General features: G+C 38.0%; 1 protein-coding gene across 4 annotated transcripts in view; it reads left to right on the top strand.

The window, feature by feature from the left end:
* The window catches only part of DCLK2 (doublecortin like kinase 2), a gene marked incomplete at its 5' end in the record, with an annotated part of 83,197 nt that overhangs the window by 44,475 nt on the left and 26,312 nt on the right, over nucleotides 1–12,410 (top strand). For 3 of the 4 annotated variants that reach the window (XR_014590106.1, XR_014590107.1, XM_083861540.1), the window contains 3 exons: nucleotides 1,962–2,060; nucleotides 3,349–3,396; nucleotides 6,732–6,826. Coding sequence is in view for 2 of the 4 variants with exons in the window: in XM_083861540.1 (XP_083717666.1) it covers nucleotides 1,962–2,060; nucleotides 3,349–3,396; nucleotides 6,732–6,826 (242 nt within the window). The remainder of the gene's footprint in view (nucleotides 1–1,961; nucleotides 2,061–3,348; nucleotides 3,397–6,731; nucleotides 6,827–12,410) is intronic. The other variant, XM_083861541.1, reaches the window with a different exon arrangement.

Raw genomic sequence — 12,410 nt, 5'->3', positions numbered from 1 at the left:
ACGAGATTTTTGAGAAATCTTGTATGCAGCCGCATTCATTTCCAGTCTTGAATTATCCTGCCAGACAATTCACACACTCCAGTCTTGTCTGCTATAGACCAAATGTTGACCTTGTGTATATTGTGAGGTTATAGGGGATGTTGGGTAGGGAAGGAGGTGAGACAAACTGGGACTCTGTGTTCCTGCTGTCTGCCTTGGGCAGATTGTGAATTGAACTTGTTTATGAGTGTTGTTCTTCTGTAAAGAAAAACTCTGTCATGTAAGTTCAAGGAAAAAGCAATCCTCTACCAGAGAGTTTTGGAATTGTCTTTGAATATCAATTCATAAATATGCTGGGTTTTTTTCCCTCCATGTTGCTGGAACTGTAGAATGGGTTGGGTTGGAAAGGACCTTTAAAGGGACCATCTAGTCCAACCCCTGGCAATAAGCAGGAGCATATTAAAAAAAAAATAAATTCAGGTTGCTCCATTGAACCTGACCTTGAATGTTTCCTGGGGTGAGACATCTACCACCTCTCTGGGCACCCTATTCTAGTGTTTCACCACTTGCACAATAAAAAATGAATTCCTTATATTTAGTCTGAAGCTGTACCTTTTTTTTTTTTAGTTTAAAACCATTCCTCTTGTTCTGTCACTACAGGTCCTACTAGATGTGAGTTTTTTTCTGTCTTTATTGTTTGAGGTGCAGAAACAGCCTGTTTTTCTTTTATGAAAAAAATTAATCTCTGGTAAAGAAAACTTGCCCTGGCAAGAACAATCAGATTACTCCAGAGGAGCTTCAGGTTGTGAATGAAGGATTTTATATTTTTTTAATAAAAACAGCAGCACCTCCTGTTCCTGTAATTTTTACACACTTCATAATTTCATTACAAAATGCTCAGTTGCAGCAAGAAGATTTATATCTACCCACTGGCCTGTACATTTGGATGAATGGAAGAGTCATCTTGCTGTTCCTGCGAGGGTGCTGCTTTTCCAGAACTGCTTGAATATGTTGAGTCAGTTAGTGTGGGGGTGACCAAAAGGGTTTTTTTAAACATAGTTAACAGCTGAAAAATTACTTTATTCTTATGAAGGAATGGAAGAGCATGGTTGTATTGACTCACAATGTAAATCCCAGTCTGGGCATAATCCTAATTTCCCTAGCAGGTTTTAAGGCTGCAAATCTACTTTTCCCATTACACAAGGCACAGAATAGTTGAGCTCATTTCCTTGCCTTTATCTCTTTCTTTCCTTTATCTCTTCAGCTTTGGTGGTCCCTGCTTCCTCTGGGGGTCTTAATGGATAAAAGCAGGTTATGTACATGACTGGTAGGGCATGCAGCTCAACTTACTTTTTTTATGACGACATGGCATCCTGATGATGACATTGGCATCAGGGACAAAATAAGGAGAGAAATTTATGATCCCATTTGGAGTGATTTGCTAACGATGCTAACTGTAGGAATTAAAATGTTTCCAAAATGTCAGTGCACGTGTGCTCATTGATTCCTTTCCCATTGAGGTTGTTATTTAGTGATATATAGCTGATGGTAAATGACAGTAATCTATTGTTTCAGCCTTCTGGAAACAACAAGCATTTTTTACCTGTTCAAAAATTGGTCACAGCATCAGTTTCTTGAAAAAGAAGGGAAATAGTGCTGGCTGTGCAGTTGCCCTGTATGGAAGTGCCATCTCTGCAAGAACCTTGGCATCAGCTTATGTACAAACTCAAATTGTAGTAATAATCCAGCCCCAAGACATGAAGAAATATTGTCTGCAGTGTCACTTACAGCACTGAGTAGCTCAAACAGGTTGTGGTGAGCAGGTTAGAGTTGTGAGATGCTCTGTGTGACTGAGCTGGGCAAAGATGTTTACAAAGTGCTGGTCATTTTCTGGATAGCAAACAGCCATGGTGGTGTGTGGAGGGAGCCTGTGCATGGAACTGTTGTCCAGACCCTTGACAGAGAGTTTGCTTGCTTTGTAGAATGTCGTGTTATGAAGTCTTACTCCCGCTCCTCTGCCATGAGGCACGCTGCATCCAAAAGCCCAGGACCTTCACGTCGGAGCAAATCCCCTGCCTCAGGTACTGCTGCTAGGAAAGGGCTGAGCACACCAAATGTACAGAAATTAATGGTTTTTTAATGGGGTGAAAAAACCTGTTGGCTCTGTCTGTAATGCAAGTGTTTCCAGAGGGGAGAAAAAAACATTTTTTCACTTTGCTTCAGAGATTTTATACTAACCTAAAATAAATTTGCAATTTTTTTCTAAATCCTAGGATGAAACATGGTTTCTATTTTTTAATTACAGGCACAAATAGTTTCAGTTTATGAACATTGGAGTAATTTGTGCTAATTGTGCACTTGGGATATGTTTTCAGCATGGTGCTTGATTTTCCTGAAAACTATTAACTGCAGGGTTATATATGTGGTTAAATTCATGTTCATTAAACTAGAGTATACCCATAAATTTTGAATAAGAGATTTCTTCTGTATAAGCCAAATATTGTCAGAAATACAGGCCTTTTCTGGTTCAAGTAATTTTAGGAGATGTACTGTACTGTGATTACCCATTAACAGAGAATTTTTCTTCTTGTGTTTCTCATAATTTCAAAGAAAGGTGTTCACACCGTGATTTTGCCACCAGTTTGGCTGAGCACCATATGTTCCAACCATTGAGTCTTTTATGTAAATAAAGGGAGAAGCATGGTTTTAGAAAAAAGAAAAATAGCCTCTGCATTTAATTTGTAAATACTTCTTTTTCCCCTGAAATCAAACTATTGAATATGTAAACATATGATGCTCTTTTTTGAATATAACTATAAATATGAGCTTCTGTATGTGTTCAGAACTGTGACATGTTCCATATTCTCATCTCCACATTTGTTTTGCTTAATTGATGCTGGTTACAGTCATTTTATATTTGGGTTCTTTCAAAGTGGAATGTTACTAATCTGTTTATAAAGGTTGAATGTTTAACTGGAAAGCTTCAAAGAAAGATTGAAGAAAAATATATCATGAAGGGCAAGTTTTGCAACTGATCTACATTTCATGCAATTGTGTTACCTCCACTGAGATCATGTAGAATATCTATCAGCAGTGAATATTATGCAAAGTATTTAGATATCAATGCTCTCATTTCCATGCTTATTTCTACTTAAACCCTCTTTGGTTTGGTTAATTTTTAAAATGTATACAAAATGTCTGGTATTTATCCTTCTATTTACTTGCCTTTTTTTTTTTTTTTTTTTTTTTTTGTACATGCAGTCTTTACTTATCTTTCATTTACCCTTCTTCCTTCCGTGCATGTTCAGAGCTGTTTAATAACTTCTTTCCTTAATGTCTTTTTCCCTTGTGTCAAATATATGAGTACAGTAAAGAGGGGTGGCCACTCCAGTGCTCATTCTTCAGCAAAATCCCCAGGTGAGCCATTACTATTATGGCTGTATATCACTAGTGTGTCTCCTCCCTCTCCATTTACCTGTATTTTTGGTGCTGTGTTTGTGAATATTTTCAAGCTTGAAACACATTTTGCATTGGACAAAACAGAGACATAATGGATATTGGATTTGGGTTTTTTTTTGTTGAGGTAGATAATTTCAGTGAGATAATGCATTTCAGTTGTAGGACATCTGCTAATGGTGTCAAAGTTAAATTTTTAAAGGTATAATTTGACTGCAAGAAAAGCAGTGCAAAACCACCTCTTGTCTTTCAATTTCATGTGCAATTTCTTACTTTTCTTTGTTTTCTTGTATTTTTTCAGCCTAAATTCTAAAAAAAACTGAGGAATCGCTGAACTTTCAGTTCAAAGTCAAAGCATTTGTGAAACAAGTAACATACAAATTGATTAACAAACAAACTGAGTCTTTGGTTCATACTAGAAGTTAACCATTTAGAAGTCATTAATAGATTTTTAAGTTTTAAACATTCCTGGGTGCCAAACATGTAGCCTGACATGTACTACTTCAGACTGACAGAAAAGTTTTGGGGTTTTTTTCTGTGTATTCAGACTGGTATGCATGTGGAAAGAAACCTCAAAAGAATTTATGCATAGAAAACAGATTAGAAAGTTAAGTTTGGCATACACAGGGAATAGCCAGCAACAGACAGATTTGTGCTAATAGAGATTGCTGGGTTATTGAGTGACGGGGGAAAAAAATGCTGCTGTCTGAAATAGCAGTGTCATAGTTCAACTAAGCACCACACAGGCACTTCCTGACTTCTCTGCTGCAGCAGGATGAAGGAAGTGAATTGGAAGGGTGAAAGGGAGAAAATTCATAAGTTGAGATATGAGTGGCTCAATAACTGAAGCAACAATAGTCATAGCAACAATGATGCTGCAATGGAAATAACAGAGAAAGAGAAATAAAACCCAGGAAAGACAAGTGATGTGAATCAGCAGCTGACTGATGCTGTTGTGTCCCTGAGCAGTGTCCTTTCTGCCAATATTCCCTCTCATTTTATTGCTGAGCTTTATGATGAGTGGTCTGCAATATCCTTAAATCAGCTGTTCCATCTGTGTCCCCTCCCAGCTCCTGAAGAGCAGAAAATGCCTCGGTGCAGGTGCTGTATTAGCAGCACTTCCCAGCACAAGTCCAAAACATAGTCCTGTGCTAGCTGCTGTGAAGAAAATCAATTGCAGTCCAGCCAGACCCAGCACAAGCAGTTGGTTGACTCCCTACAGATGCAAAACCTTTACATCTGGCCAGGGGCTGTTGCAGCTTTTTCTGTTGTTGCCGCTGCTGAGCAGCTCACGTGCAGTGGATCTCTGGAGGCACTGGCAAAGAGGAATCTGAGACAGCTCTTTCCAGCAGGATCCTCAGCAGAATGAGCTGTGTGTTCTAGAATCATAGAAGGACAACATTTGAAAGGGGCTTCTGGGTGTCTCCTGGCTCAGAAGACCACCCTTCTCCACCAAGAATAGCGGGAATAGCTGAGATATTAGCAAGGAGCTACAATACTGTCAGCATCAGCTGGGCTCCTCTTCCTTAGGCAGTCTTGGGAGGGAAGAGTGTTATGTTAACCAGCCAGTTTCACTGGCTCAGTTCAGTGTTCTGACTTTTCTGTGAGCTGTATAAAAGAACCTTTGAGCAAACAAACAAAAAATTCCTCCTGTGGTAACAGTTTGTCATTTGGAAGCAAACTCTTCTACTGAAGTGTCTCATTTTTGGTCATGCAAGAAGCAGCAAACAGGAAGATGGCAGGAAGATGGCAGTCACTAGCCCTTGCCATTGCCATACTTGCAAATTCTTTCTAAAACAAGGATGCATTGATATGGCAGGTTATCCAGAACAAATTGTTGAATTCTACAGGAGGGTAGTGTACTCTTAGATGCTTTCAGCTTCTCAAAAAACCCCAAGCACACCAAACCCTTAAAATCACCTATTTTTCTTACAGGCAAACATTGTTAAAATCAAGATGAAAACATCCTAAATATGCTGAATACTTTTTAAAGAAAATACTAAGGTCTTGGTCCTGTAATGGAACTGGGAATATAAATCCAACAGAACTCAAGATAGACTTATTGTGTAGCTAAACACCAGTTAGTTATATCTTAACATCATACACCAGAGAAGGAGATTTTTGTGAAAAACAGGGATTTGTGGAGGTTGCAGTGCAGTCAGCCGGGCCTAGTGGCAGATAGGCTGTCCAGGTTGTAAAAATAGTCCTTGAAAGGCATCTCCCATACTCAGATAATGTTAGTGTGCTGGGTCACTGGACACTTGTAAAATAAATCCAATCGTTTAAAAAGTAACCTATGACAGACCTGAATAAGTAAAGGATTTGTGCAGGTGTATCTGTTATTTAATTTGAAGCTCAGTTTCTGTTTACCAGGGTTGTCTTTTCTTTCTGGAAAAATAATTCATCACCATGCTATGGAACATTTTTAGCTCTTAAATTTCTGCCGACTGTTTTTCTCTGCCACAAAAAAATGAGGATCAGCTAGAAAGAAATGATGTCTCATCATATAACATTGCATCATATTTGTGTCTGATGGACAGTGTGCTATTCTCTCTGCATAATGAAATTTGTCAGTTTGTTCTTTTCAGAAAAATACAAGGACTGACCTAAGTTATATTCAATACACCAGAGAGAAAACTGATGTTGTATGAGGCCTGTGTAAAAACCTGGGCTTAAAATGAATGAGTTCTTTAAGTCAAGAGCTCATTGTGGGTATTGTGTGTTTTCAAAGACACTTGTACTTATTGGAAGCTCAAAAACAACCTACTAGCTTTTCTCTCATTGAGGTTTTTTTCCCCCTAAATCAATAAGTTTTCTGTCATGCACACAGTTAATTCTTCCTGTATTTGAACAACAAACAAACTTGTGTTCTGTGAAACTTTCTATCTAGAAAGTAAGGCCTTGATCGAAATTGAAGAAGAGTAGGATCAAAAATCCTTAGAAATATTTTCTTTCTATAAATTTTATGGTGTGATGCCACAATTTATTATGCAATTTTTAAAGACTGTATGGCTTTTTCTTTTTCTTTGTTTCTTTCTGTGCCCCAAACTCTTGCCCTGGCAAAGGATAGAAAAAAATGGTCCTTTTTAATCTCTGGAATGACAATGCAATATTTGTGTGTCCTCTTGATCCCATATCCAGCCACATTTCAGGGTGCAGTTTTGTGACATGAAAATGTATAATTTATTCCTGAATGCTGAAGAGACTGTTTTGGTCTTTGATTGTAGACTTCAGTGATAACGTTTGATTTTTATTCATCTTTTCTTTCATTTGTTCACTTTTATTGCTTTGGCCAGTTAATGGAACCCCAAGCAGCCAGTTATCCACCCCAAAATCTACCAAGTCCTCCAGTTCTTCACCAACAAGCCCAGGCAGCTTTCGTGGACTCAAGGTAAGTGCAAGAACCATCAAACTCCCTAAATTTCATTATTCATTGACTGTGTGACACTTGTGCTGAAGGAAAAATAAAAAGCTATAATTTTGGAGGGTATCCTTGCAAGTATGATTTTTGCTCATGTGGAGAATAGATGTGAAGTAAAATTTTTGTTTTGTCTGGGTTGAACACTCAGCTGAGGAAGGGCAGAGAATGATGCTGGCTTGAATTATGCCATTTTGTCCTCCAAATTTTCCATTGTTCTGTGGACTGCAGAAATCCTGCAAGCAATTTGTATCCCTTCAGCCTATGTGAATGTAGTATTGTCTTTTCAATACCTTATAGTTTGTAGCATTGCCCAAAGCAGACTGATTTCTCCCTGGCACCAGTTTCACCCCAAAACCCAGTCTCCAGCCAGAAAGCGTTTGAGGGCTTCCTTTGGGAGCAGCCTGATGTCTGGCAGATTTTTCTGTGTTGCACCAAGAGATTTCTCTTTCTCTCCTGCATCAGAACTGGCTGCATTTGCAGTTCTTGGAGGCTGCTCTGTGCCTTTGGCTCAGTGAAATAAAAGGAACAGTCTGGGGAGCATTTCATTGCTGCATTTGTGCAGCTGTCCTTTCAAGGGGAATTTTCTTATGGAATCATCAATTGCAGCCTTTCTGGAAGCAGACTTGATGGTTTGCACTGATTATTCTGATCAAGTAATAGCTCCTATTGGTTAACAGAGGGTTTGTGAAGAGGCTGCATAATTCTGTGGAAAACTGTTTTCTCCATTAGGAGACTGGCTAAAGGACGTGATTTGAATAGTGCTCAGATTTGGGGTTTGACATGCTAATTGTTATCAAGTCTTGTTTTGCAAGGAGTATGGCACTGGTTTCTGCCAGACTGCTGTGATAATTCTAACAAAGGATTGTGATTAATTTAATTTATTTGTATATCTGTTTAAGTTTTTTAGTAAATTTTAATTATATTGGTAGCTGTTTGGTTAAATAATTTTCAAGAGCAGTAATAGCTCTGACAGGGAAAATTAGAACTCTGGGTCTTAAAATCTGTCTGGACAGCTCCTCTATGGATCTTACAGTAGAGGACACCAGAATCACTGGGCTTGAGGCTCTCAGCTGGTCTGCACTATGTTTAAGAAATGCTCTTTGGTCTTTTTTTAATAAAATCAGAAGTTTAGAAATGAGATCATTTGCCTTGGTTTTCTCCTCTGCTGTCTGGTCTGCTTTTAACTGATTAAAGCTTCATTAAGGCAGAGGTAATTCTGATAGCAGCAAGTAATTCTCACTATAGTGGACATGTCCCCTTTCCCATTCACTTTCACTCGAGTAGGCTGCTGTACTTTTATCCATTTGGAGTTTAATTGGTGCTGGGTACTAATGGGATTTCATGTCAAATAATTCACTCCCATATGACCAAAGAAAACAGCAAAACCAAATTAAACATCTCAGACCTGATGTGTTACTGAGGTAGTGAGTACCTCTTGTTTTATCCTTTAGGATGCGTCTGTTTAGTAGGAGTGTCCCAGCTGTGCTCCTGAGCCTAAAGATAGGGAAAGTTATCTGGTGAATCCAAGGGGGAATTCCAAAAGGATCAAGTGTGCTGTTCAGTCACTCTTGTTTCTCAATTATATTGTATTAGTGAGGACTGTTTTGGGGAAGTATAAAAGCAGTAACAGGGAGGCATAGTTTTATGTAAAACCAGATTATTTTAAGAAATTCATACACCTTTTTTGTGAAATTGGGATTTTTTTATTTTTTTTCTTTGTTACTCTGATGAGAAAAAAGGGGGAAGCAGGGAACAATTTTATTATTTGGAGATTATTGCTTTTCCTTATTGTTTAATAGTTCTTTGTTGCTAAGACTGCATTGCTGCACAGACAAGCAGTCTGGCTTCCTGCACTTGTATAAATAAGGTGCCATGACTACAGCTGAATGAAAATTTGGATATAAACACCATGTCAGTGACAGAATAAGGTGTATTTTAGAGCTTTCTGTCTTTGGGAGTTCAATATTTTGAGTGATTTTTTTGTGTAGAAATCATATATGTTTGTTTTTGTAGAGGCTGAAACAGAAAGACTGAATGATGGTTTTGTATAAGCTTGAGGCAGTATAAAAAAGGGAAAAAATCAGGGTTGATGTTTCTGGTTCCTGTAAAGAGCAGAGCATCAGAGCAGCTGCACTCTAACTGCACTTTAAAAACTGTTTTATTTGAAAAGCCAGAGCAAAGTAAAATATTTTACTATAGAGTAGAACCTTGCTAAGCTTTTTGTAGTTTGACAATCAATGTAGAGTATAAGTGATGTGCCAGTCATCAAGGCAGCCAACATGCAAAAATACTGACTGCAGCAGCAATTTCTTCTCAGTCTCAGACACTGAATCTTATAACATACTCTCTGAATGCCACTATTCCTTTCAAGAGAAGTCTCTTCAGTCCCCAAGGATTCCTTGTGCTTCACAACTCTTTGTTAGGAGTGGTATGTTCAGGCAGAGAAAATTCCTCACAGGAAAGACTCCTTGTGGAGAGTTTATTTTTAAGGGGAAGGGAACTTCTTTCTGTCCTTGTGCTAATAATTGTCCAGTGCATGCAGTAAGTCCAGCATCTCAGGCTTGCAGAAGTGTTTTAAATAGTGGGCTCTGAGGTTATATTGAAGTCAGGAATTAAAGCTATGTCTCAATAATAGCAAACATGACAGAATTTCCCCACAAACCCAAATAAAAGCCTTTTTTCTGGTAAGTGACAAATGTGGATACTATGCACCCAATACCCTATATATTCTTATTCAGGCTGTTTATTTTTAACATCCCAGTATTATTCTGTAACTCAGCATTTCACTTACCAGAGGCTTTGTTTCAAGGTGAAGATTTAGATATAAAAGTTAACAAGTATGGGCATGAAGTAAATTACTACTCTGTAGAGTGTTCTCTTTTGATCAAAGGCACTGAGTTTCTTATTATTCTGTTGAATTCCCATGGAGATAAAGTCTGGTGCACGGGTTAATAATGATGGTGATGGTGCATTTGGTGTCACAGGACAAGAGTCCTTTTGCTGTTCTGTAGGCAGTGGAGAGGTTTAACATTTTGCTTTGGTTCTAAGTGTACATTTCTATGGCATGCTGTTAGGGGTGATTTGACTCTTAGCTGTTCCAGTACATCTGTCATTCTGCACACATTGTACCATAAAAATCATCCAGAGACTAAATTAAATCCAGAAATTGGTGTAACTTTGGAAAGTGGTGTCATAACTTCCTTATGGCTACTTGGATTGCTTTGTTGTCCCCTTCTAAAATTAAGGACCACAAAGTCTTGCAATCTTTTTTAAAAGAAGATAAAATCATGCAAATAAAGAGGCTTTACAGTTGAAGCCTTTCTTAGACTCACCATTATGCTAAATAGCCTTGTGTTTGGATTTCTCTGGGTATTACTTTTGCAATTGATGGACCAAATGACCAAAGTGAAAGGGCACTAGAACCTGATCCAACAAATAACTTAAGTATTTGCTTAACTTTCAGCTACTGAGTAGTCCCTCTTGCTTCAATGAGGATGTTAATGTACTTAAAGTTAAACATGTGCTTAAGTGATTTGAAGGATTAGTGCCTATCTTCATCAAGGTTTTAATCTCTTCAGTGTTGTACACATGTGCTTTGTGTGCAGTTATATGTAAAGATTCATTACAGCCTGAAGATTCATCCATGCTGTGGCACAGAGCCCACAGCAGTTCATAGAGGCATTCTTAAATGATGCATTTGGTGAATTTGCAATTCATTTTTAAGGATCACTTTAAAAAATATTAAGTTTCTGTCTTACACATTATGTATAATTAAGCATTATAATAATAAATACAACATCCCTATGAAACACTGATTATATAAATAAACATTTTATTTATGTTTGGAATGTCTTTTAGTCCCTTCTTACTGCAGCCATTCAGGATGAATTACAATGTGTAATTCACCAGTGTCCCCAGATTTCAGAGAATACTTCTGCAAAGTTAATTCACAGTTTCACTAAAATACTCATACTCCACAGCTAGATTCATCACCACCCCATGGAACTGCCAAGGATTTAAGTATTTCTTTCAATATGAAAATAATCCCCAAATGTTTCCACAAACATTTGTGTCATGGGCAGTCTAATCCAGAGTGCAGAGGTTTGCCAACCAAGGCACCATTCCACTACAAAAGAACATGGGTTTGCATCTGTTGATCCTTCCTCACACTCTAATGACATGAAAAACAGAATCCCATCAGCTGTGGAGTTGTGGCAGAGCTAGGGTTAAACCTGCCGTTTCAGATTCTGATCTAACACCTCAACCACAATGGCAGCATTAATTTTATTTTTATTTTTGTACTCATTTTAACTTTTTTCCCTGTTAATGTTTGCTTCCTTCTTGTGGTAAGAAGGAATGTGCCCAGTCATGCTCTGCCCTGATTACAGGGCTGAAGGAAGTTGGAAATGTGGGCTAGATGTTCCCATGTATTGTCACTCACTGAAAACCCAAAATAGATTACTAATATTTTAGGCTTATGACTAATACTTGGCCATGGTCTGTTCTGATATCTCTGCTTCATGCTTGAAGAAAATGTGACTGACTGGTTAAGAGACTGACTCATGATTTTGTACAAATGTCATTTAACCCAAATGTCCTTGCTCCTAATCCCTGTTAAATAGACAGATAACTCCAAAAGACAGCAGCATTAACATAGCCTGGGTTTAAGTTATTAGCAAGGAGCAGAGTAGTAGCTGCCTGCTTGCAGTTTGGTACTACTTCTGTGCCAAATGCTGGTAAACTTCATTTTTTTAGGGGCTCTGCAAAATTAAGTTGTACATCTCCTAGTTACTGTACCTTTAGCTGATTTGGCAGCTCAGCTGCCACTAGAAACTTAAGCATTCATTAGCATTTCATGAGCCTTTAGACAATATCCCTATCTGTCAGTTCAGTTCTTTCCCTGACAATAGTGTTAATGATTTAAAATATTCAGCAGTGTAACCAGACAATGTCAGCTAAAAGGCAAAATGCTGCATTTGCATTCCTGGTGCCTCGAAAAGCCATTTCAACAGACACTGAGCTTAAGGCAGAGCAGCATTTTAATCCTTCCTGTGGTGAGTGCTGAAAACTACCATAATAGCCCATGAAGAAAACAAGATCTGGAACTTCACAGAACAGCAAGAGATGTTACACAGAGGAGAGGGAATGATCTAAACTTTATTTTAATTTCATGCAGCATCCCTGTACATAACTGTAATAGGAGAGCTTATAAAAGTGGTGCACAAAACATATCCAGTATATTTCAGTATTTGTGACATTCATTCCTATGCCTCCACCCCTTTTCAAAATAAAAACTTACCCTTATTTACATCCCTGGGCAGTATGACAGGATGACTTAAAGTAGAATCATGAAGATTGAGATCCAATTAGGTTGTTAGTGCAGGAAAATCAGTTTTCTTCAACTGTCATGCTTGAAAATCATTTAGATGTTTGTTTATTTACAGTGTCACAGTTACTAAAACTAGATCTAAACCACAGGTTTTTTGTTACTAAAACATAGTTACTATATCTGGATATGTATCAGACATCTAACTTGAAATGCTTGTAGGTGTCA

Source organism: Zosterops lateralis (assembly GCF_965231275.1).
Source record: "Zosterops lateralis genome assembly, chromosome: 5".
In the NCBI taxonomy this organism is placed as follows: Eukaryota; Metazoa; Chordata; class Aves; order Passeriformes; family Zosteropidae; genus Zosterops; species Zosterops lateralis.
The sequence above is the reverse complement of the archived record's forward strand: the minus strand, read 5'-3'. Positions and strand labels throughout refer to the sequence as shown.